We start from the raw sequence: 26,921 nt of genomic DNA, 5'->3' as shown, positions 1-26,921 counted from the left end.
GTGGAGCCCAGAACGGAATCTTCTCCCGATCAGTGGGTGCTTTTCCCATTATTGAATGGACAGTTTGTGAAATTGATCCCTGTAATGGCCAATTGATTTATAGCAGTAGCAGCCCTCGCTGGGGCAGTGTTTAAAGTCTGCATTATGAATTGTGTTAAGCATCTATATATTACTACTAGCTCATTGTATAATGTGCGTATTTCAGTTGCTTGTATAGCTTGTACCTTGGGATGTGGTGTATATGCGGCCAGTGTTGGCCATGTTGGTCCATCATTACTTAAGGGACCTAATCTAACAGGTTGTATTACATGTGTTAGGGTGCCATTAAACCAATCATGGTGTTCTTGATAATTTAGAGGTATTTCTAAGTATTGGTATGCTTTGTATTGTTGTGGTACATGCACTATCCTGTATATGTGAAATGTATTTTAGTCTGTGTTGACTACAGGAAAGGTGAATAGAATATTTCAGTTTTGCATGTAACTTCACCCTCATTATTTAGTCCATTAGCTAAGAGAAACTGTGTGACGGGTTGTCTACAGTTTTCTGAAATATATTTACTTGTTTTGTCATATCAAAGGATAGGAATCAGAGCTGGGAACACCAACAGGGAAATCCTTATATGGTTAAAGCTTGAGCAACCTATAGCCTAAATAGATACTCCCTATTTAGCTTAGGAGGACTTTTCCCTAAGACCACAAACGTCTCCATATAATGGTACTTAGGGTACCTTAAGCGTGTGTGAGAAACATTCACTCAGGAGACCTGTAGAGTTGGTGCCTTACCAGCATTGGTGGCGCCATGTCATAGGACTCTCCTCATGGCGATGAGACTATTGGATTAAGGTGGCAGCACCCCTGCTTGAGGGTGAATGAGTCAAGCCCACACCGTTTGATAGCTGTCAGCCTAACCCTTTTAGCTAGCTAGTAGTACCTCACCATAACCTAGAAAGTAAAAGGTGATTTGTGGCAGCTTGATGCATGGTACTCTGTGACTCCTCAGAGAAGTCGTGGTCAGCAGATCTTACCCCTTACTCTCATTAGCACAAGTCTCACAGACACCTAGGCAGTTAAAGAGATGCAGGACCATTTTCAATGCATTCATTGAATCCACGATAAAATATATATGCTGCAATTATTATGGAGATGAGACAGAGCACAATCAAGATTGTTATCATAAGTGAAAAGAAAATGAACAACCCCTGCATATTGGAAAAACAATGTGCATAGGAATCCTACCCAGACTCCTAGCGTCTAAGCGAGAGGATAGCAATGATAGCCCAAATATACCCATACTTAGTCCATGGAAGGAACACCCACCTGCATTACCTGGAAACAGGGGTTTGCTCTCCGTCTTCTTGGTTGGTTGCAGTGATAGGGCTGATTACAGCAAAGTAGCAGTGAAATGGCATACTGCATGGATGGATCTCTTGCCGGAATGACCTCTCTAACCTTCTTTTACCTGTGTGATGTTTTTATAATAAAACTAGTTTTTTGTTCTAAGAAACAGGCCTGACTTGATCCTGTGTTTAAGTGTTGGGCTGTCTGCACACTCTTGTGGCGGCACTACTAGGTAGATTAACATGCACCATGATGGGTAACCTTGAGCAGAGGTACACTGTGAAAATGTCATGCACTGAAAGCAATAACAGCACGTTTGCAGAATAGCAGCGGATTACAGGAATAAAACATCCCCGCTAAAAGCAGGCTGTGCTAAAATGAATTAAAATTAATACATGAAAATAGACCATGTATCTGGGTAAAAGGGCACAGGCTGCAGGCCTAAGCTAAAATATATGTGCTCAAGCAAGGCTATAAAAAAACCTACAACAGAGTCACTTTGGTTCTGGGATGTAGAGATGCAGGTCTATCCTTTCTTAGTCCCAGACAAGAGGGCAGCAGGCAGCAGGTCAGCAAAGCAAAGCCAGAGTCCAGCAGAGTGACAGTCCTTGTATCAGCACAGCAGTTTTTCTTCCTGGCAGAATATCCACAGGTAGAGAAGTGTACTCTCTTGATAGCGTCATAGTTTCAGTACTTCTACCCAGTGGTGCCTTTGTAGTGAGGAAGGCTTCACAGAGTTCTTTGAAGTGTACAGAGGTCGTCCCTTTCTGCTCTGGCTGCAGAAGCACTACAGGGGTGTATGTAGCCCTATGTGTGGGGTCGGGACACTGCCTATTCATGTTTGTCAGCCTGTCCCTCCTGTCCTCCAGGACGACCCATCAGGCTGTGGATGGCCCATCAGTCACACCTAAGCTCCCTTTGTGTGTCGCTGTCTAGAGGGAATGCCCCAACTCAGCTGTCACCCCAGCCCTGACATGTATTTGAGACAGGCAGCAGGCACCAAATGGCTAAAGGAAGAAAATACCAACTTGCTAAAAGTGGCATTTTCAGAAATGCTATTTAAAATCGACCTCAGCATAAGTTGTGATTTTAAATTGTGAGTCCAGAGGCACCAAACTTGAAAAGTCTATTGTTTGATAATTGGGAAATGCACTTAAAAGATGTATTAAAGTAATCCCAATGTTATCCAATGGGAGAGATAGATCTGCAGTAGTGAAAAATGAATTTGGGAGTTTTTCACTACCAGGGCATGTAAAACCTAGAAGTACATGTCCTACCTCTTGTCAAAATGGCAGTGCAAAACTGCATATACAGGCTCTGCAATGGCAGAAACGGAGGGAAGCAAGCAAAAAGGTTGGTGGGGAGACCACCCTAAGGCTGTCAGGTCTAACAATGACAGTAATCAAAGAAAATGCAAGCAAATGTATAATCAATTACGCAATATTTGGAAGCCACTGTATTGATGTATCCTACTTCAGAGTAGCTACATAACATTTACTTAGGAGAGACTGAATCACATACTTTCTAGAAATGTTCAGACTATTGTAGGGTGCAAACAAAGCAAGAGGAAGTCATGAAAGCACTCCAATATACATTATAAATAAAGAAAAAGCAACAAAAATGGAATCGGATACCACCCAAGTGGTTGTCCATATTTACCATTACATAATACACAAAAGATGACATATGCCACGTCTTTTCAAAGGGGAAGTCTTGTAAAAGAAAAAGAAAAGAGCAATGGAAACTTCAGAGGAATTCACAGTAACAACAATGGGAGCAAGCAAGCAATAGGTCACATAAAAGAAATTAAAATAATTGTTCTCACAACTGAAACAACTCACATTGTCTAAGATAAACAATGCTGTCACAAATAGGTGGGACTTGAAAGCTGTACCTGAAATGATATTATCACATGTGTGCAGTACATGCCTAGGTAACGAACAAAGCCTTTCAAGCTCTGTTTGACCTATTGCCTAAAAAACCTAAAAACATATCAGTCATTGCTTGCTGAAATAAAAAATAACATATATGGGAAATTTAAACCACAGAATATATCAGTAACTAGGAATTCTACAGACCTCCTGGACCCCGTCCCCCCTTCAGCGAATCCATAGCTGACTTCATCACCAACACACTGGCTCCTCCCCTCAAGAAACCCTCTGGCAAACAGCCCTCCGAGAAAACCAACTGGTTCTCCCCTGCCCTCCAAGAGTTGAAGCGCTCCTGCAGACGACTCAAGAGAAGATGGAGGTGCAGCAAGACTCTGGCTGACCACGCAGCCTTCAGAATCGCCTTCACCACACACCACCACCTCATCAGAGCCACAGAACTTCTATACAGGAACGTATCAACGCCAATGCACACAACAGCAAAGAACACTTAACCTTGATCAAAGAATTTGCCAAACCCAGCACAGATACCACAGACATCCCCCTCCCAAGACCTCTGCGACAAACTTACCACCTTCTTTCTCCGCTAGATCATAGACATCTACAACAGCTTCGAAACCCAGGATTCACCCACCCCACCCGCAGCCACTGCACCCAAATGCTCCAGTTCTCAGCTGACCCTGCTCAATTGGACCACCCTCACCACTGAGAACACCCTAAGAATCATGAAAACCATCCACTCTGGAGCCCTTTTTGCCCCCTGCCCCCCACACCTTCAACCAAGCTGGCGCTACCATTACCTCTGAACTCTGTTGCACCATCAACTGCTCCATCAAGTCTGCCACCTTCCCTGAAGCTTGGAAACACGCAGAAATCAACCCCCTCCTCACCAACCCAAAGGACCTAAAAAATTACAGACCCATCTTGCTGCTCCCCTTCCCAGCCAAAGTCATTGAGAAGGCCATCAACGCCCAACTCACCGAATTCATCGAAACTAACCCACTCTGACCCCCTCCCAATCAGGCTTCAGAAGCAAACATGGCACCGAGACTGCACTCCTTGCCGCAACAGATGACATTCGTACTCTCCTCAACCGAGGCGAAACCGCAGCCCTCATCCTTCTAGACGTCTCTGCTGCCTTCGACAACATCCCCTACCACACCTTCTGCACAATTCTCCACGACTCTCGCATCTGCGATAAAGCCTGAGTGTGGATCCTCTCCTTCCTCACTGGCCGAACACAGAGAGTCAAGCCCGCACTGTTCTCCTCAGAACCTGTAGAGATCAGCTTCAGAGTTCCTCATGGCTCCTCTCTGAGCCCCACCCTCTTCAACATCTACATGGCCCAGCTGCAGACATCGTCAGAAGCCATTGACTCAACATCGTCTCCTACATAGATGGTACCCAGCTGATTCTCTCCCTCACCGATGAACCTACAGCCGCTAAGAGCAAATTTCACAGTGGGATGAAGGCAGTAATCGCCTGGAAGAAGGACAGCTTCTTCAAACTCAACTCCGACAAAACCAAAGTCCTCATCCTGGGCACAACCTCCTCTGCCTAGGACGACTCATGGTGGCCCGCAGCACTCGGAACCCTGCCCCCCACACCCACCGACCACACACTTAACCTCAGCATCATCCTCAACTCCTCGCTCTCAATGAACCGCTAAATCAACGTTGTCTCATCCTCCTGCTTCCACTTTCTGCCTGTTTCTGAAGATTTTTAAGTGGATCCCCACTGACAGCCAGGCACAACATCGGACCAGCATATATCAACCACTGCCTTGCTTTTTACACACCCACCAGACATTTCCACCCACCCGGCCCTGGCCACTATCCCAAGAATCCACAAGACCTGGACTGGAGGAAGATCCTTCTCTTACCTTGCTGTGCAGACCTGGAACTCGCTAACATCTCAGGTAATCCCCCTCACTGCCTCAATTCAGGAAGGACCTCAAGACCTAGCTGTTCGACTGAACTGCACATCCCCCCACTAACCAGCACCTTGAGACCCTATCAGGTGATTAGCTGCTCTCTGCAAGAACCATTGATTGAAGCATTGTGTGAGGCACAACTAATGTTTAGAAGCCATTGTATTGATGTCTCCTACTTCAGAGTAGCTACACCACAGTTACTTAGGAGAGAATGAATCACACGCTTTCCAGAAATGTCCCCAGTATTGTACTAGAAAGTGTGTGGAAAGGATGCAAACAAAGCAAGAGGAAGCCATGAAAGCATCCCAATATACATTCCCCGTTCAAGGAAAATATTGATATAGTACATAAAAGTAAAAGCAATAAAAATGAAATTGTATACCACCACAGTGGCTGTCCGAATTTACCAGTCCATAATACACAACAGATGACACATGCCACTTTTGAATGGTGTTTTTGTAAAAAAAAAAAATGATATGATATGGAAATTCCAGAGAAATTCACAGTAACAGCAATGGGAGAAAAGTTCTTTCAAGCAATAGGTAACATAAAACAAAAAAGAAAACAAAATAATTGTTCTCACAACCGAAACCACTCCATTGTATGCAGTAAACAAAGCTATCAGAAATAGATGGAACTTCAAAGCCATGCCTGAAATTATTCTTCAAAATTTGGGCCTTTCAAGCTTTGTTTGACCTACTGCCTAAACAACCTACTGAACATGTGTCCTTAATTGCTGGAATTTAAAATGGTAACTTTAAGCCACAGAATATATCAGTAACTAGGAATTGTGTGAGGCACAACTAATAAAATATTTTTAATGCTGCATATTCAAGGATGTCCTTTTCACTGTAATCTATTTGGTAAGCTTTTGTTTGAACAAATTACTGCATAATTAGTTCTGTGATCTTGAATGCTAATTTCAGATAAAGCAACTATAGTCCATTGTGGCTATACCCCTGTGATTATAATCAGTGTATTGGAGAACTTAAAAAAACGAAATTGTTAGGAATTAAATCACGAAAAATTGAATGGGGTCCACTACTAGTTTGCGCAAACCTGGATAGGTTGTTTGACATCATAAAGTGATATAAATCGGAAATTCCACACTCAATATGATGATTTCTTCCAAATAGTAATTGTGGACTTGCACAAAATCAGTGAAAAACTATAGGGCTGGTGCAATGCCTTTGCACATACCATGGTGCTATATAAACAAACCCTTTGGAAATTATAGGCCCTCATTAAGACATTGGTGGTCTTTTTGGAAGACCCTCATGGTGGCGGATGCCAAAAGACCGCCAGTGTTGGTGGTCTCACGACTGCTGTATTACGAGTCACAGAAAGAAGATCGCCCAAAAATCCGACACCGCCAGGCCGGCCGAGGGTGGGAGAGAGGTGGTCTCACCGCCAACACCGCCATTCCCACAACATTCTGTCCTCCATATTATGACCAACAAATCAGCACAGCAGTTCTTCAATGGCGGTAAGCCACTGGAGGTGCGACACACCGCGCTAAAAAATACACCTCTAAAAGAACCCAAAGCCACATTGAACAGTACCAACACCCCACACCTGAGACACATACACACATCAGACAAACCCACACACACCACTATAAAACACCCCCCCACACATCCCACAATCCTTTGCAAAAGGAACGATTCACACAGACCCAGAGATACTGCTATACCCAATATATAGCACATATACACCATTGGCACACTCACACGTCACACACAGCACAACTGCACACAAACACCACAACCCACCACCACACCAACCAAAACACCCCACACACCCCATTAAGCACCAAACGCATCACCTTTGTGCACAACACCCCACCCCTTTACCCCCACAATCCATTTCAATATAACCATGTCCCCTCAAAAGCACCCATGATTCACAGACGAAGAGTTGAGGGTCATGGTCGATTAAATCATCAGGGTACAGCCACAACTGTTCGGTAGCACAGATTCAGCAAACATCCATAGCCAGGAAAATGAAGTTATGGCGGAGAATCGTCGACAGGGTCAATTCAGTGGGCAACCATCCACGCACAAGGGAGGATATCAGGAAGAGGTGGAACGACCTATGGGGGAAGGTGCATTCCATGGCATCACTACTCCATATTGCCATAAACAATACTGTGGTGGGCCCCCACCTCCTCCCCCATAGTTCACATCGTGGGAGGAGAAGGTCTTGGACATACTGCATCCTGAGGGCCTGGACTGGAGGACTGTAGTCCGGTAAGTCACTATCACTCCCCTGCCACCAATGACCCCTGTACAGCATGCTCCCCCACCACCCTATCACTCCCTAATTCAATCTTCCTTCCCACACCCAGTCACCCAATGCCCCTCCCCTACATGCAACACTACCCCACCAACACCATTCCCACATTATCCCCCCATTGCACGGATAGCACTCACAATGGCAAGAACTACAACTCCCACAATGCATGACTCTCCATACAGGAAAAGCTGCCGGTCCCACTTCACAGTGGAACACCTGCACCTAAAACCATCTCACCAGCTACGATAACTGGATACTTCAACTGCGTACCACTCCATGGCAATGACAGCTATGCTATCCACAATTGACATCCCTCCATGGAACCAATTCCATCACCCACTAACAATGTCTGCAGTTCTGCATCTGTTATTGCCATCACGGGGAAGCAAGTCAAACCACTGTACAAACAATTACTCCTCCACAATGTAACTCTCCCTCTCTCTATCCACAGCTACCCCTGCCACTGCCACGCTGCAGAGGATGCCAGAGGCATACAGCCCTCCCGGGACGAAGGCCCCAGTGAGGACTACAGCTCTGGATGTCTGGACATTGATGACTTACCTGGCCCACCTGGGACATTATGGTCAGTCCACCACCACCAGCCTCACCCAGCCCTCATCTGAGACCCCCCACTCCTGTGGTAACAACACACAGGCAACCCCTCGTCCCCAAACCTGTGTCCCAAGAACTGCTCAGTCAGCTGTGTGCCCCACAGTACAGGGACCTGAGTCTACCCATCATACCCAAGATGATTAAGGTCCTGGTGTAGCTGGGAGTGGGCAGACCAGGCAAGGGGCACAGGCACAGGGGTCCAGGGCCAATGGAAGGGCACCTGTGGGCCCAGGGATGGGCCCCACAAGGGAAAACACTGCCCTGGAGGTTAACTCCCAAATCCTGGGAGCATACCAGCAATCCCAGGACAAGATGGCCAGATACTCTCCACCTTGCAGGAGAACCAGAGGCTGCAGAGGGAATACCATCACGAGGCCATGCAGGAGTGGCAGGCTCACATTTTCCAATGACCCTTGGATACTGGATCTGTACTAACTACAGCTGGGCCACCTGCTCCGATGATTTCAACCACCATGACCCCACTCATCACCCATTGTACTTGTAAATCACAATCAACACCATTGAGCACAGATACTGCTTACCTGTCTTTATTGTAACATGTATGAATTAACTGTTTTGCAAAATGTCAGCTTACTTAAACCATTGACCAGCAAAAGTCTGTAAGATGGACAGAAGGGGGAGGCATGTGCAGCACGTTTGCTAGTAGAACAGATTCATCCTCAAATCATGTGTCAAGGGAGCCACCAATCAAGGCAGGAAACAGAGTAGCACCACCCATATTACTTGCAAATACATCAAGACAGAGTCAACCATCACAATAGGAGTCACTGTTGCCCAGCCAACACACATGAGGTACATTGTCATCCTCCCTAGTGTGAGTACCAAAATGTAATTTGAACACAAAATGCCATAGCAGATCCACATTTTCAAGACATCCATTCCCAGTGGTCCATCCCTCACAGCACCCAACCAAAGCCGAGTTCCACTGTCAATATGAGTAGCTTTCATATCCGTCCATTGTGTACAGTGACAATAAGTTGCTATACTGTTGACACAACCTTGGCTGTCAGTCCTTTTGCAGTTTACACTGTATCACTGGGACTATACAACATGGCCATTCCCTTGCAGATGTGATGGGAGCCAACAGCACAGTAAACATAGCACTGACATATGAACAGTAACACCTTCCCTGATTGACAACATGTTATTTCCACAAACCCACACAGAGGGATAGCTGCACTTAACACCTCCACTGATGGCACACACCAGGATTAGCTATGTCACAAGGCAGACAGGACTACAGTACACATACAAGACACTTGACATACCTGTAGATTATTGGAAGTATTGTTGGATCAACTCTGTCCTAGAGTCAGCCACATCCTCATCATCTGCCTCCTCATCAGTATCTATGTCACCATCATCAGCCATAGGTCCATCTGCCACGTCCTCAACATCCAATAATGGTATGTGACGTCTCAGAGCCAGATTGTGTAGCATGCAGCAAACAACTACGATCTGGCAGACCTTCAGTGGTCTGTAGAGCAGGGCATCTCCTGAGACGTGTAGACACCGAAATCTGGCCGTTAGCAGGCCAAACGTCCTCTCGATGACATGCCTTGTCCTGCCGTGGGCCTCATTGAAATGGTTTTCACCATCTGTTGTTGGATATGTCACTGTTGTCAGTAGCCACTGAAGGTTAGGATAGCCAGAGTCACCTGTGTGCACAAAGGTTGGACGTATCACAATACCGGTAGAGACACAGTGTAGAATGTGAAGAGAGGTGTCATTACAGTTACACACATACTATTGGATACATACCAATGAGCCAGGCCCTGCTCTCTGTAGTTGTGCCATCATGTGTGGCACATTGCTGTGCACAGATCAAGGAAACTTGGCCATCACTTGTGAGATGTACTGGTCAGCGAGACACACCACCTGGACATTGATGGAGTTACATTTTTTCCCATCCTGTACACTTGTTCATTGACCCTGGGAGGAATCAAAGCAATGTGGGTGCCATCTTTGGGCCCTATCACATGAGGGACATGTGCCATAGCATAGATGTCAGATTTAACAGTGGCCAAATCCGCACGTTGGGAGAACATGATGTAGCTGTCCAGGTGTTTCAGTAAAGCACACAGTATATTGTTCAACACTACACTGAACATAGGCTGTGATAGATCTGCTGCCAAGCCCACTGTCATCTGGAATGAGCCTGAGGCAAGGGAGTGTAGCACAGATAAGACCTGTACTGGGTAGCAAGGTTGACTAGGGGCCGATACACCAGTTCATGTCTCATTCTCTCCATTGCACAGTATCTAGAAATAAGAGAGAGGAAAAGCCACACGTTGATGCCGACAGTTCACATGCTCCCCTAAGATTTAAATGTAGCTTGGTAACACACACATTTGGTTAGGCTGTCTACGATGCAGCAAGTGACTGCACATGTCGTGTATAGTTATCAGTACACACACTTGACTATCCATGAATGTCACATGTGTGAACCTTCCTTTGATATGTTAACATGGTTAATCTATGCACATGTCACTAAAAATCATACATGATGCACTTTTTCACCTACAATATACTAGCTACATGTAAAATGGCAGCCGCCTGTCCTGCAAGCACAGGACAGATGAAAATGACCCAATTCTGCTGGTGTTAATCATCATGGCGGTAGTCTGTCACAACTGCCATGCAACTCGTCATTGGCTAACATTGTTGCCTAATGGAGACTGGGGCCAATGATGTTCACCGCCGGCGGTCACGGTAATGCATGCGCCGGCCGTGACAGCCATTTTGTGTTGCATAGCTCACTTGACTCCTGACACTCGTGCAAGCAAGAACTCCGCTGCGTGAGCTGCTGTGTTCTGTCTCTGGGAGCCATTATGCCACACCCTGCAGGGGATAGGGCCCCTGCCTTCACCCAGGAGGAACTGGAAAAGCAAAGGAGTAGGTGCAGAAGTGCCATAAAGAAAGGTTTGTGTGGTCATGAGATGTGTGAAGTCCACTTGTTGGTGTGATGCCACTCTATATGACTTTCTCCTTCTGTGTGTGTCACCCATGCAGGTCAGCGTCCATCAGAAGAAGGGGATTTGGCGTGCCATTGCCAAACAAGTGTGGCCCCGGGGTCCATGCCCGGTGGAGCACCCACTGCAGAAAGTGGTGGGAGGACCTGAGACGCTGGGCCCGAAAGACCGTGAAGGCCCAGCTAGGGACATCCTCCCAACGAGGGAGGGGTCTCCATCGGACCCTGACCCCCCACAATGGCCCGCATTTTGGTGGTGGCCTACTCTGAGGTGGATGGGCGCTTGAGGGCAGCACAGCAGCCACAAGGGGGTACGTACACACTCACACCTCCCTAATGGTAGGCATGTATGGGTTTGGGTAGCCTCCTAGAGGGTAGATGTTGTGTAGATCATTGGTAGGTGCCCATCGGCTATGGGTATGAGCTACCCTGTCAGGAATTATATTGGTTATGTGTACCAGAAACCATGCAGACGGTGACTCATACGGGTAAGAACTTACATTTTGTATATTGTCTCCTGACATTTGTCATCTTTTGGGTGACCAGCTCCTTCCATCAGCATCAGTATACGTGAGGTGTCAGGGCATTGCCATCACTAATAGTCTGCCAATATGTCAGAGATAATTGGTGTGATCTCAATCAGCTGCCTCAGACTGTAGGTGTAGATGGCTGCAGGGGACAAAATGTTACTGGCCACATTGTTTATGGACTTGTTGGCATGTTACCTTGCCAAGGAGGAATCAGTTGAGTAAGGAGTACAGGGTAGGTCTATGTAAACGACAATGGGTGTGTGCCAAGTACTGTGCTACTATGCATTGTATGACCCTTCATGTAGTCAAAGGTGCCAATGTTCCCACATTAGTTGGAATAGAGTGCATAGCTTCTGTTTCCCCTCTGACTTCCCAAAGTTGAGCATTACAATATAGGTATGCAATGGCATGGCATACCAGCAGTTTCTTTGGTTGTCAGTCTGTGTGAATGATGCGTAGGTAATGGCCCATTGCACCCGTTCTTTCTCTCCCACCCTCCCTCTCTCTCCTCCTCTGTCTTTGTGTGCATCAGCATCATCAGGCAAAGGAGAAGGGGCTCCGGCAAGTGTGGAAGCAGCTGCCCACTGGAGGCTGAGACCAGCGTAGCTGAGGGGACCAGTGGGACGGAGGGCGAGGGGAGTATCGCGGGGAACACCGGATCTACAACATCCTCTTCGGATTCTTCCTTCGATGGATGCTCCCTGGTGGTGACTGAGCCATCTGGGACCATCCCAGCACCATCCTTGTCTGCCACCCCCCTTACCAGCACCGCCCTCCCTGTAGCTCGCCACCCAGTTGCCTGTGCCCGATCACCCAGGAGGGTGGGCATCTCCTTCATCGCAGGCACCTTTGCCCCTGCCCCAGTCAGCCCTGCTGCCCTCAATGAGGAGGCTATTGATCTCGTGAGGTCCATCTCTGTGGAACAGTCAACCACTGTGAATGCCATCCAGGGTCTGGCATCACAGATGCAGCAGACCAATGCCTTCCTCGAAGGCATTCACGGTACTCTGACTGGCCTGCAGAGAGCCTTTCAGGTTCTGGCCTCCTCGTTGATGGCAGCCAGTGTCTCTTCGTCATCCGTCCCCACTCCAGCTTCCTGTGCCCAATCCCACACCCCTCTCCCCACACCCATCCAGAGCACACAGTCAGACCAGCATTCATCGACCTCAAGAGGCATGGTTCACAAAGACAAACACAGGCACCACAAGTCCTACCACCGCCATGCACATAGCCAACAGACACATGCAGACACAACAACATCCAGTCCCTACACAGACTCCCCCCACCTCCTCCCTCAGAGACACTACACCACTCACAACTGCTTTCACTACATGAACACTCTCAGATCCATCCATAAGTCCCATTATGACCACCGTCACCACAATAGCAGACCCCCATACATCCACCCCATTCAGCACATGCGCACTCACCACTACTACCGACACCCCCACATGCAGCACATCTAACTTACCTGCACACACCACCCCAGCAAACACTCACACATCTACCCTGTCATTTCCCTGCATCTCCTCCCCCCTCCTTCAAAGACACCTTAACCCCCACACTCAACCACCCAACACACAGCACACACATGGCTTCCACCCACACACCTGCACCTAAGGCACCTACCAAGATACACCTCACAACCACTCTCTCTCCCTCCACTCCCTCCCGTTTTTCTCATCACTGACCTTGTGTCCCTAAAAAAAAATCCTGTATGAGTTTGCCCTGTTCCCTCCCACTGACCCTGTCCCTGTTTCCCACAAGCACCCTCATGCCCTCCCCATATCCAGTCCTTCCACCTCCCAATTCTCCCATGGCCTCCCTGGTACTGGCAAGGTCCCTCCTCCTAAGGGCCATACAAAGGGAAAAGCCAGCCCCCCTCAAAATCAAAATTTAAAGGCCCCCCTCCCAAGCCAAATCGAAGGACCCCCCTCCTAAACCCAAACCACACGATCCCCCTCCCAAACCCCCACCTTGGCCACCCCCATCACGCCTGAGGTGCCTGCATGCCCCATTGATGCCCCTGACATGTGGAGGCCACTTTGCAATCAGGAGTCAAGTTGGGGCCAGAAACTCTGCCCTGTGTGTCTGGGGCAATGGACACTTTTGGACTGGCCAGTAGGCCTATGTTGTATATAGTTTATTTGTATGACAAGGACATGATTTTAATATATCTGCACCAGTCACCCGTTGGTGTCGAGGTTTACATACTTGTCCTGCCTTTCCCTCCAGATGTATGTGTGGTACATGTGTGATTTGGTGTGTGTCTTCAGTATATGTGATGCGTTTGTGTAGCAGCATGAGTTGTGTAGATGAGTTGTGCTATGGACTTGGTGTGATGTGTTGTGTTGGTGTTATGTGGCGTTGTGCGGTGGGGGTGTGATGCATCTGTGATGTACTTTGTGTGTTGGGTGGACGTGGCATGTGATGTGACACATTGTTTGGCAGTGGTATTATTTGTATTGGTTGTGAGCTGTTGTTACGTGTTGCTGGCAGTATGTGTTTTCCTGTGGAGGTGTGCATTGTGCCTATCTGCAATTGCATTTGTGTAGTTACAATGGTGTTGTGGTTGTGTGACTCTGTGGTTTTGTGTGTGGATGTGTCTGAGAGTGGCTGTGGTGTGTGTGTACGGTGTGGTGTGTGTATGACGTGTATGTTGGATGACGTGTGTGTTGTTTGTGTATGTAGATGTGTTTGTGTGTTGGTACGGGTGTATGTTTGCCTGTGTGTGTGTGGCTAAATGTGGCTGTGTTGTGTGTAGGTGTGTACTAATGGCCTTCCCTCCAGTGTGTGGTAGGTGGGTGTACTCACAGCTGTTGTCTTCGTTGCTGGTTCTGGAGTTGTATGGCCAGTAGGAGCAGTAGGAAGACTTCCAGTTCAGGTTCCATGGCAGCTACGAACGTGTCTGTGTTCCTGAAGGTGAGTGTATCCTTTTATGTTGCTCATTTCCGCCAGCATTTTTGTGGCGGTGAGGCCACCCCGGAAATCCTGGCGGTGTGCTGGGTCATGATATGGGAAAATGGTCCGCACTGACCTGGAGAAGCCGGCTGCGCCGGTCCGCCTGCACTGGCAGTAATGTTGGTGTTTTGGCTGTCTTCAGTTGTGAACAGTGCCATGGTCTCGCCAGCCCGGCGGCGGTGCGACCGCCATTGCCAGGATATAAAATAGGACAAAGTTACCTAGAAAACTCACCTTGAGGAATATCAGACAAAGAAGTTGAAAGTAGCAAAGTAGCCCCCATCACATAGTCTGAAAAGGGGGTCTTTACAATGGCGTTGAGTACACAGTGACTGGAGGGTTCTGTGACGCTATGCTGCCTAACTAGCGTCACGTAGTTTGCGGTTCTGGAAAGACTCCCTCCCCCTGTCGAGTGCAGAAAAAGTGCAGCGATCGCAGTGGTGACATTTGTGATGTGCTCTTGCCTGTAAACACCTTTCGGAAAGTTGAGAGTTTGGGCTGCAAAATGCCAGTTACGGATAGTTTATTCAATCTTTTGGAAAGTAGTGTCCCATCATCTGCGAGTCATGCTGCGGCTGGTCCTGTGCTGTGCATGGACAACTGTGCCGACGTGCCAAAGAGTTTGCGACAGATCAAGAGACCGGCAGAGGAGGGGAACCTGGGCAGAGTTATCGAAGTCATGACTGTTTGGTACATATTGGGCAGCTGCCTCGGTGGCATAATTACACTTCCCTATCGGTCTTACCAGCAGCTGCAACAATACTTTATTTTACTAACAGCAGCTGTAAGGGACTGTGAGTGCAGGTGACTGTATTAACTGATTTTTCCCTGTGTTAGCAGAGAGATTGTGAGCATATGAAGCCGCCTACTGTTGTGCAGTCTATTGGTATGTTGTTCAGTATATGAAGCCACTGGTTCATATATTGCAAAGGAATTTGGAGTGACTGTGCCTCCAAAAGGGGTGAAAGCCAGCAAATGAAAAGTTGCAAGCAATGCACTATATCAAAAGCAGTGTCCAGTTTTTTTGCGCTACAACAACCTGTTAAAAGGGGAAGTGGAATGGAGTTGGCCTCACTAAATCTAAGTGTCCCAGATATTGCTCCCATTTAGCTGGATGCACCACCTCTACAGCCGGCAATCATTTCTTTGATGAATGAGGGCGCCAGGGGTCCTTGTGGCTCAAATGGTGGAATAGGAAATGGTCAGGCAGCTATCAGAGAGTCATGCTATCCCCATAATGTGGAGAGCCACATGGCGGATACTTTGACTGTATTTACGACCATAGGAGATGGGATCCCCGATACCATTACTCGCAGGACAGTTCTGCCCCAGGTTGTGGTGAACTTAGAAATGCTGGTGCGAGAGATACAAACTCTAACCACTTACTTAAGTAAAACATCTAGGGGAAAGCTCTGCCCACAGTGCAAGCTTGGAATAAAGTAAGACCGGAATACTCAGAACATTTGTTGGACCAGCCTAACGATTCTGGGGATTCAAGTTTGGATGATACGTTATGTAAATACCAGCTACCTCAGAGGCCTTTCGCAATGAGCATGCTGTGGAAGGCCTTGGCTTGAGATCTCTGGTGCTCCTGCGTAATGAACTCTTAGGCGAGATCAAAATTATGAGACAACAGCAGGCAGAGCAGGCCAGGGAGATGAAGCAGCAACTGGAGCGAATTGAAAAAGCAATTGACATTGGTAACGGATCGTTGTGATCAGGAGGATGTGAGGAAAAACTTGAGGCAACAGTGATGCAAACTCAGCAATTCGAAAAAGAGACCAAATCCCTTTAGAAGAGACGAGAACAATTGGAAAACCAATCTAAGATATCGAATTTGAAGACTGTCAGAGTGTCTTAGGGTAAGGAGAATATTGAGGGGGGCACAATTGCCCTAATGGAATCTTTGATAACATTTCATGTCTTCCCAGATGTAGCTCAAGATCCGACCATTACGAGGGTGCATAGAGTACCGATGCACAGACCACCTAATGCCAAATACTCCAGTGGGATCCTGGTAAACTTTGCTGAGTGTAGGATTAAAGAATATTCTTGTCCAAGGGTATTAAGGAAATGTTTTTCTAAGCATAGAAGCAGTTCACCTTCTGATTGTTCTCTGATATGCCTTTTGAACCAGCTCAGAACTGTAGGGAATTTAAGAACATCATTGTGTAATTTCAGGCTGCAGGGGCTCAGGCCTTGCTGGTTCAAGTGGCCAAGTTAAAGGTTTTGTTAAATGGGCACTTTTGTATTTTTTCTCAAGTACCTGAAGCACAAGTCTTTTTTGCAGAGATGTAAAGGGGGGTTTGATATGCAGAATGTGGCTTGGGGCTAGCCTAAGGCCTAGCTTGATGGTGTAGGGTGACGCTATTGACAAATAGGCTGATTCTCTGATTGTGCTCTGTATGAAACATATCAGATGCTGTCTTTGGTCTTAGTTTAAGCTTATTGAGACATTGACAAGGTTTATTAAGTGCACTTGACCTCATTGTAGGGAGGCTTTCGTTTGTTGAGATGGGGGCAGTCTGCCTAGAATCGGAATTGAATTTGCAACACCCCACCTTGGTCTAGATGCTCTTAGTGCTTGAGGGTGAGTGCTTGGGGTGGAAGTGAGGGCATCATTCCTGTTGGATCTGAGGTGTTGGGGTTGGTACGGTGGGTAAAGAGGGAACAACCGATAGCAATTGTTTTGCAAGAAACCTGTATTCCTTCTAGCAAATGAAATATGTTTGGGATGTTTAAAGCATGGGCAGGTTGCAAATGCTTCTCTTATGTTGCTTCCTCCCATAGACAGGTGGCCATCCACATTAAAATGAGTGTGGGAGTTACAATCCATACATGGGAAGCTGACTCTGAAGGCGCATGATGCTTACTAAATTGCTTGATACATTTTTCAGGATTTATATTAGCCAGTGTGTATGCCCCAGTTGAGGAAGAACACTTAGTAAATATTCTAGAGGTTACAAAGTAATAGACTCCTGGAGGGTGGCTTTCCCAGATAAAAGGAGTTCTATTGTTTTTCTTGTTTGTACAAAACCACCTGCATTGATTTTTTTCTAATCTCCCCTGCAGTTAGGTTTTAATGGCCAAATATGCATCAAATGAGTTCTCGGTTCACACGGCATCAGACCTGGAAATACTAGTACGTTGTCAGTTAGATAAAGCTCCAAGGTGGGCATTTAATAAAGTTTACTAGTAGGATAATGGTTGGATAGGGGTATGCAGGGTTGTGATTGAGAGCTTTCCGGAAGGAAATAAAGGTACAGCTGCAGTTACTATGGTTTGGGATGCTATGAATGCTTCCCTCTGAGCTCTATTGATTTCCAGGTATGTATTCTGTTTAAAATCTACAAAGAAAGCAAACAAAGTTCATTTGGAGTATCAGAGCTATAAGGACTATAGGAAATTCCTGAAAAACGGGTCTGCAGAAAATCAGAGGGAATTAGAAGAGGCAAAGTCCGCACTCCTGGAATACTGTTATACTAAGAATTATGTTGAGAACTTCACTTACGTGCAAGAAACTTATGAAAAGAGTGATAATATGGGAAGGTTTTGGATTGGCAGGCTTGGTAGCGGGGTGTGTATATTTCAGTTAGTATGATTAAATGCCCTAGCATAGGTGTTATTGCCACCTCCGAGGATCAGATTATAAATATATTTTTAGGGCATTTTAAGAATTTATATAGTACCTCATTTAATGTAGATAGGGTTGTGCTTGATTGTTTTTAAAAAAATATTTAAATCCCAGTAGTATCTGAGGTGGCTCAGCTTTTCCTGGTAACCCTTTCTCTTTGCAAGTACTAGAGGAAGTAGTGAAAAATTTACCAGGCAGCAAAGTGAGTGGACCATATGGGTCCTACTCAGGGTTTTATAAAGTATTTGCTGACCTTTTAAACCCTTTTTTTGCTGAAAGTGGCTAATGCTATCTTGAGAGGGGGAAAACCACCTCTTCTGTTAATCAGGGTAATGTGTTGTGTTTTCCTAAAAAAACAAAAACAAAGATTTCTTAAATTTAAAATTTGTATTGCTCTGTAACATTTTTAAATTCAGATTATAAAATTATTATGAAATGAATTGCAAATAGGTTGACTAAATCAGCATCAGTCGGATCAATGGAGATCAGTAAGTTGTTTTTATTGCAGGGAAACGGCTGTGCACAAAAACACCAATTATTTAATTGAATCTCTTGACTTGTGTGCCATAAAACGGCTTCTGGCTGCAATTTCTTTAATTGGATGATGAAAAGGCATTTTATCTTGTGGTCTGGGAAATGCTTTTTCAGATTTTAGAGAAGTTTGGATTTTCGCCCCAGACCATGGGATTCAGTAGGAAAATGTATATTAACTCTGAAGCAAAATTAATTTTAACTGCATCTGAAGTTGGTATGTTTAAAGTTCAGTGTGGAACAAAACAGGGCGGTCCTGTTTCACCTATCCTTTTTGCTTTATTTATTGAGCTCTTAGCACAGGCCATTCAGGAAGACAAAGTCTTCCAGATGTCAAGAATTAAATTATATGTAGATAATGTTATGTTGCTAGTTCTCCTCAGAAGGCGGTACAGGAAATAGCATTTGAGATTTTTCCAGCATTTCATATTTTGGTTGGGTATAAAATCAATAAGTCTAAGACAGAGGTCATTCTTAGCAAGTGTTACCTGAAGAGTTGCTACCAGAATTCCAGTCATGTGCACACATGCGACCAAAATGCTACTTTGGCATTTTTTATACGAAGGATATCGGAGGGATATACTATATTAACTATAAGTCTCTTTTAAAATAAAGTTGAAGCACTAATTGAAAAGTGGATATCATTGCCTCTTATGCTTCTGGGTAAGGTGGCTTTGATAAAAATGTAATTCCTGCCTCATTTCAACATTTCTTATTCTGCAGCACACTGTATCTTACATTCCACAGTTTTTTAAGACATTGGACACTGTGATTTTTATCATTTTTGTGGTCTAATCCTACCCCAATACTAGCACTTGGCACTTTATATAAAATCACGGAAAAAAGCGGGTTGGCTCTCCACAATTTAAGAACTTATTATCTTGTTCATTTTGCACAGTGTGCTTTTAGATTTAGGAAAAACAGTACTGAGCTTAAGCATCTGCAGAATGATTTAATAGGTATAATGAATATAGAGAATTAAATATGCTGCCCTCTAAGATTAGCTAAGTCTTGTGAAAAAGTGAGGTATAAGACACTCCAATGCTTTTTAAAAGGAAATCAAATTTTTTAGACAATATGGCCTCCCCTATATAAATTCAGAATCAACCCTCAGACTTCTTGAATGGGGAATGAGGGTTGATTTGGACTCAGGGACTGTTAAAAGCTGGCAAGATAGTGGTTTTGTAAAATTAGTATATTTTTTGTTGGGCGATAAATGGAAAACGTGTAAAGAAATTGTGCCACAATTTGTTAGTAAACAAAAATGGCTGCAGTAGTCATACAGGGACGTTTATAGTGATTTACAAAATATAGATGCCAAGAGCCCTTTTCATTTACACACCCCATAAGAAACGAGTTGGGTATTGGTATAAGTGTCTGCTTTCTCTGGACAAAACAGATACATTTAGCCGGATATCGGCAAAGTGGCTGAGGGAGGAGGAGATAACACGGGCTAATTATACCTGGCTAAGAAAAAACTAATTGAATTTAAAATGTTTGAGAGGTTCGAATTTTTGTAAAATACAGTTTTATTCAGAATGTTACTTTATAGGACTCTACAATTTTTAAGCAAAATAAGTACAGACTATCCAAATCAGTGTTTTAGGTGTGGTATTCCAGATAGTGGAGATTGCCTCCCTATTATTTAGCATTGTAACAAATTGGGCGATTTCTGGGGGGACATCTTTAGATTTATAGAAAATCAAATGCAGATTGAGATTCCTCGAAACCCATGTTAGCACTACTAGGGCATTGTTGAATATAGTATAGAGAAACCAAAAAGTTTTATTTATCTAGATGTTAGTGGCATGATCATTAGTTCTGCAAAACTGGAGGTCCAAAGATGTCCCCAACTTCGCCGACTGGTTAAATAAAATAAGAAGAGTAAAGAAAAGAGAGAGGCTATACCCGATTCTGGTAGGTAACTTGAAGAAGTTCAGGACAGTATAGAATCATGTTTTAGTTGAGTAAAACTGATGAACTGCTTATGCATGCTTTAGAGATATTTGAGGACTATTAAAGTGTGGTCCATTTGTCTGATGATTAAAAGTCTAAATTGTAAATTTTTATTTTCCTTCTCTTCACAATAACTGCGTTTGCAATGTAATACATTTTTAATGAATTCTGTTAAGTCGCTGTGGTATTATCTCCATTGTAATCTACCTTCGAAAAAATGCAGCCTTTGCCATTATTTTAAATGTGTTTTATCTAAGCCATATCCTGCCATCAACATCCACTGCAACAAAATCCAAGGTACTAATCCTAATCCTCAGGGCAAACCAGGCTATTTAATTTAACCTTCAATGAAGCAAAGTTAAGTGACCTTAACGAATAGCTAAGTCTCATTTTACCCATTTTTGCCCTCAAAAAGAAATGGCATTCTGAATCCCTGTCTCCTCCCAAAATTATTTCCTCTATCTTAGAAATTATATTTTAAAGAACAAACTCTAGACCTCAGTCAGGTTTAAGTTTCTTGAAAAGGCATGCATACCAACAGTTGTAGTGGGAAAGACAATGTAAATGAGATAGCCAGCCAAAAATATCCGAACACAAGTGAGAATGCGTCTTCAGGAAAGCTGTTCCCTTTCTCTCCGCTGTCAAAACATCCACTGGGCCACCATCTAAAATAATGCAGGTTACATCATGTTTGTAAACCAAGCAAGCCTGCTTTGATATTACCTGTGAAAATAGGGTATGAGAGGCCCAGAACAGTTTGCATTTCATAACTAAATAACAGCCAAAACAATCCTAAAATTAGCCACAAAAACACTGACCAGTAGCCATTGACCAATCACACTATATAAAATAGCACATTTAACCCAAAATAAAACTATGCCCTAAAAAATTCCCATAAAGAGCAAAAGAAACTAACGGCCTGATTAGAACTTTGGCAGTCCAATAGCTGGAACACCAATACAGTAGTGGGGAGGACGCTGCTAAACCGGCGGCCTCCCCACTGCCGTATTACGATGATCCCGCCGGGCCAGATGGAGAGACAGTGCAGCACCATTGGCTTTGGCTCTAAGGGAGAGCCAAGTGCAATGCTGCTGCACTGTCTGTGCCACCAACACAATCGGAATGCACACTGTTGCCATTGCAGACAGTGCGCATTCCGACTGTGCTGACAGGGGGACCTCTGCACTGTCCATGACATGGGCATGGGCCCCTATGTGGCCCATGTCCATGACATGGGCATGGGCCCCTCTGTGGCCCTGTCTCTGCCTTTCCTCCTGTTTTTTCATAGTGGTGTCGCCGCCATGAAAAGGCCAGCGGAAAGGCAAGTCATGATCAGCACGGCAGTGCCGACATCGGCACCGCCGTGCTTGAACACAGCTTTCCCCACCGCCTACGTGTCGGGATCCCAGATCTTTGCAGTGGCGGCAGTCTTGAGGTGGTCTGACTGCCAGCATCCAAATCTGGTGGGCGGACCGCCAAGATGCAGCAGTGGGACTGCCACCGTGGGTACGGTGGTCTTAGGACTGCCATAGTCATAATCAGGCCCTTAGTTCTAGAGTAGATCTGGCTTTACTTCAAGCTATCCATCAAATAGTCAAAACACAGAATTCTGTTTAACTTGATCAGAAAAACATCCCTCTGCATCAAATAGTGTTGAAGAATGAACTTAATAGGCACATAGAAGAACAAATCCAACAGCTACTGCTTTAAAGCTTTAAAAAAAGAAAACTAGTCCAAATGACAGATAAACTTTAAAAATATAAAGAAAACTCCACCACACTCCTGTGTTCTCTTACAATGTTCAGCACACTGAACAACATATACATGTTTATACTGTGCCTTCAAAGAACCCTTAACGGTTATATTTATTTCTAAAACGTTTTACATTTTAAAATATTTTAAAAGGCATAGTATTTCATGAGTACTGTTTTAGAAATAGGTTTTCTAGTTTGAAAATGTTTCAAAGATCTTTTTCGAAGCTCTGCTTTTTTTAATTTAATGATAATACTTAATGTATATGACTTTTAATTAATATTTGTTCCATTCAGGATTCCTCCTGGGGTTCTTTGAAATTCGCTGTTTCCAGGAGACGTTTTGTAATTCTTTGTGTATTTCATGTCAGTCTGTACATATTTTTTATGGATGTAAATTTGTACTACACAAACATTTATGCATGTCTACATATGCCACACAAATGCATATGCTATGTAAAATGTTATTCTTTTTTTTCAGTGTGTTCAAAAAAAAAAATTCATGGAAAAAACTCTTCTGCCTACAGGATCAATTTTGATGATGTGCCCTCCCCAATCCTATCCTAGGCAGCGATTTACAACTGCCATGGGCAGGAGTAAATATCTAACCATTGGAGGATTGCAATTTGCTTGTCAGAAATGTATAAATGGCCACAAGGTTGAAGGTTTGTTTTGGTCCACTTCCCTATAAGGCATCCCCACACCTGAACACTCAGAACATATTCCTTTGAGAATACTGGCTTAATTTTTTATGTAGATACATCCACATACGAGTGCAAAGCAGCATTTTGTGAATTAAAATTTGTTTTTTCTCATAGGTGACGGTATTTGCACACCTAAGCCCAATTTAGGTACTCAAATATCTTTGTGACTCTAGACCCCTTCATAAATGGTTTAAAAAAATGCTAAATTGACATAAAATCTAACACAGTTTTACTGTGGCATCCAAAATCAACTTTTACTTATATTATGCAAAAAAATCACAATGTGCTCCACCTACAAACTACATCCTGGGCAGTACCCCCTACCTGTGAGGAACTGTACTGTGCCCTGTAGGTTGTTCTAAAATCTCACTTGTTAAGGAACCTCATTGATTGTATAAAGGATTAGGCTTGTGGTTTACTTTTTCACCTTGAGGGCAGTTTAAAACATCCAGTCCCCCCAAAACTGAGCTCTTAATCTTTAATCTTGGGACCCAAAAGAAGTTAATTTCACTATCCTGAAATATTTGTTGGTGGTGATTTTCCTTTATAGACATTACATAGAAATAGCTTGAAGGAGATGAAAACTGTACCTTTTTTTTTTTACCTGTCAGCCTGAGGGTGGTCTTCCCCCAAACTTTCTGCCTTATGCCTCCAAACTTTCTGATCTCGGTTTTGTTTGCCTTAGGACTCTGTGATTTACCACTGCTAACCAAAGCTAAAGTGTATGTGCTTAATCCTTGAAACATGGTAACATTGGCTTATCCCCAATTGGCATGTTTCATTTACTTGTCCCTAGAAAGTGGTACTACATGTTCCCAAGTTCTGTAAATTAAACTCTGCCAGTGGGCCTTCAGCACGTGTTGTGCCACCCACTTAAGTAGCCCTGCAAACCTGTCTCATGCCTGCCATTGCTACCTATGTGGGCAGTTTTAAACTGCCATATCAACCTGGCAAAGTAAACCTTTTGCTAGGCTTAAACCTTTCTTTTTAATACTTGTAAATCACGCCTATGGTAGGCCCTACACAGTCCAGGGGGCAGGGTGCAGTGCACTTAAAAAGTAGGACATGTACTTTTAGGTTTTACGTGTCCTGGTAGTGAAAAACTCTCCAATTCCTTTTCTACTATTACAAGGCCTACTTCTCTCACAGAATAACATGGAGTTATCTTATTACATTTAATAAGCTTTAACTTCCAAATCAGAGCAGGTAGACAGTTCATGTTTGGTATCTTTGGAATTTGTCTTTGGAATTGTACTCAAAAGCCCCCTTTAATGGTAAAGTTGGATTTAAAATTACACTTTTCAAAATGCCACTTTTAGAAAGTTGGCATTTTCCTGCCTTAGCCATTTAGTGTCTGCATTCTGTCTCTGGGTACATGATGTGGTGTGTGGTGTAGATGGTCTTTGTGCATTCCTCCCAGATAACCACACACAATAGAGACCTTAGGTGTGCCTGGATGGACCATCACTAACAGGATGGGAGGGCGGAGCTGGGCACAGCCCCAACTTACACCTGAATAGGCTGTGTCCTGCCTTCACACAAAGGCAAACTACACCACACACCACGTCATGTGCCCAGAGACAGAATGCAGGCACTAAAGGGCTAAGGCAGGAAAATGTCAACTTTCTAAAAGTGGCATTTTCAAAAGCGTCATTTAAAATCCGACCTTATCATTAAAGAGTGGTTTTCACACAAAGGGGTTCATATCCCCTGTAGTTAGTCTGGAGTCAGGACAGTTCAGGAGGAAAGCGGTGCACTTCAAAGGGAATTCTCTAGAAGTTTCTCCCACTTCAAAGAAGGCACCAGGTATAAAAATTGGACCTCAGACACCAACTTTTCAGATCACTACTGGGCCTGTGGACTCTTACAGGAAGAAGGACTGCCCTGGTGTGAAGCCTGCCTTGCTGGCCTGCTTTGCTGTCCAAGGACTGCTATTACTGCACCAGGACTCTTCTGATGTGAGCTACCCTGCTGAAACTAGTCTGCCTGTGTGTCCCAGAACTCCAAAATCTCCAAAGGTCAGTTGGCTGACCTCCTGTTCTCAATCCAAGAGGGTTCTCTGTGCCATGCATCTTCGATGCAGGACCGTGCATCACCTCAGCAACTCCACAAACTTGATGTAGCTTGATGCATCTCGATGCCGACAACAGGCCCAGCTCCCCAAAGCTCCCACATAGGACCATGCGTCACCTCAGCAGCTCTGCCAGACTGATCAAGGGCAGTGCACCTAGATGCAGACTACAGATCCAGCTCAACGCAGCATAGCGCATCTCAACACGAGTCCTTGCAAGCCCCCAGTGGCTACACCAGTGCTGGCCCATCGCACTGCACCCCTACCTCATCGGCGATGCATCGCCACTCAAGTCTTTGCACCAGACAGTGCAAATCAACAGAAGGATTTCGCATCACTCTGCAACCTGCATTTAAGGTACTCTTCTTCAGCTGCCCTAACTGGATTCCTGTAGCCAGCCCACGCTCCTTTGCGGTCGGCCTGAACTTGTGACTTTGTCCCAGTCTCGCTTGACCAGATGACCACAGTTGGCACTTTGTACTTTTGGGGAATTTTCGCTTACATCTTTAAGCTTGCATATCGCCGGTCCTACAGATTGAATTTGTGTCATTTTGGTCTTGTTTTATTTATTAAAAGTTATTCTCTTTATAGTATGGTATGGGATTCTTCTTGTGTTTTCACTTTATTATTTCTCTATTAATACTTTACACATTGCCGCTACGTTAAGCCTGACTGCTCTGTGCCAAGCTACCAGAGGATTGAGCGCAGGTTAATTTGGGGTTCGCTTGTGGCTTGACCCTTACAAAGATACGAGTTGCTACTTGAGTAGGGTTTCATCCTGTTCAACCAGTAACCCAGTTTTCTTAAGTATTTTATATGAATTTTGAATATTTGTATTTTTTTCCTTTATAGGACAGTCACGTGCCCAAACCACAGTACTAAACATATTTTCAGATTATGACTACAACAGGTCCGTGATCACCATAGCAGCCCATGTTGATGCCCTAGGTATGTACAGTTCTGCCTTTAAGCATCCATTAGTGTTCTATGTGTTATCTGTGCTACCAGGAACTGGCTTACTTCACCTGCACAGCGCAGGTGCAATTTAGATTACGCTGTTGTTAATGCATGCGTGGGGAGCCATTAGAGTTCCATTACGGTATGGGTGATGTGGTTGATTTTCATAAGGCCCTTGAAGAAGTGTGCTACTGCGTGTGGAATGCCTTTCAGTGGGTCCCATGTGGAGACTGAGAGATGCATGAGTGTGAGGGCATGGACATCAGTCCTGGAGTCTTTTTAAGGGAGCAATGGGTTCACTTTTTTCACAAAGGAGAGCTAGTACTATAACGCCTTGGTGATGTTTTTATTGAGAGAGAAAGAGAAGTCGGTGTTGACCGTGAATCAGAGTGATTTGGCCTTTGTTGATGGGGTTGAATCAATTTGGATTCATGTGATTGTGTCAATTTTGTTGTTAGCGAGTAGGAGGAAGTCGGTCTTGGTGGAGTTGAATTTCAGATAGGTGTTTGCTGCATGAGGTGGAGACATTGCTTGAGGCGCTGAATGTATAGAGGAGAGAAGACTTTTATGCAAAGTTGTGTGTCTTCAGCGTATTTGTGTATTTTGATGTTACTGAGCACAATTTCAATGGCTTCATGTACAGGTAGTAGAGTTAGAGCCCTAGGCTACTTGGCAACTGACCGAGTTTCTGGGATAGTGGGGTGCCAGTCTTGACCGTCCCTTTACGGTTGTGTTATACATCCTATGCGGTCTGTTGAATGAGAT

General features: G+C 44.7%; 1 protein-coding gene across 9 annotated transcripts in view; it reads left to right on the top strand.

Annotated features, from left to right (window-relative positions):
* The window catches only part of FTCDNL1 (formiminotransferase cyclodeaminase N-terminal like), a 534,412-nt gene that overhangs the window by 121,444 nt on the left and 386,047 nt on the right, over positions 1-26,921 (top strand). For all 9 annotated transcript variants that reach the window (XM_069225764.1, XM_069225763.1, XM_069225765.1 and 6 more), the window contains one exon: positions 26,052-26,147. In XM_069225764.1, the coding sequence (XP_069081865.1) occupies positions 26,052-26,147 (96 nt within the window). The remainder of the gene's footprint in view (positions 1-26,051; positions 26,148-26,921) is intronic.

The sequence above is a fragment of the Pleurodeles waltl genome, chromosome 3_1, assembly GCF_031143425.1.
Source record: "Pleurodeles waltl isolate 20211129_DDA chromosome 3_1, aPleWal1.hap1.20221129, whole genome shotgun sequence".
NCBI lineage: Eukaryota > Metazoa > Chordata > Amphibia > Caudata > Salamandridae > Pleurodeles > Pleurodeles waltl.
This window is presented reverse-complemented; position numbering and strand designations above follow the sequence as displayed.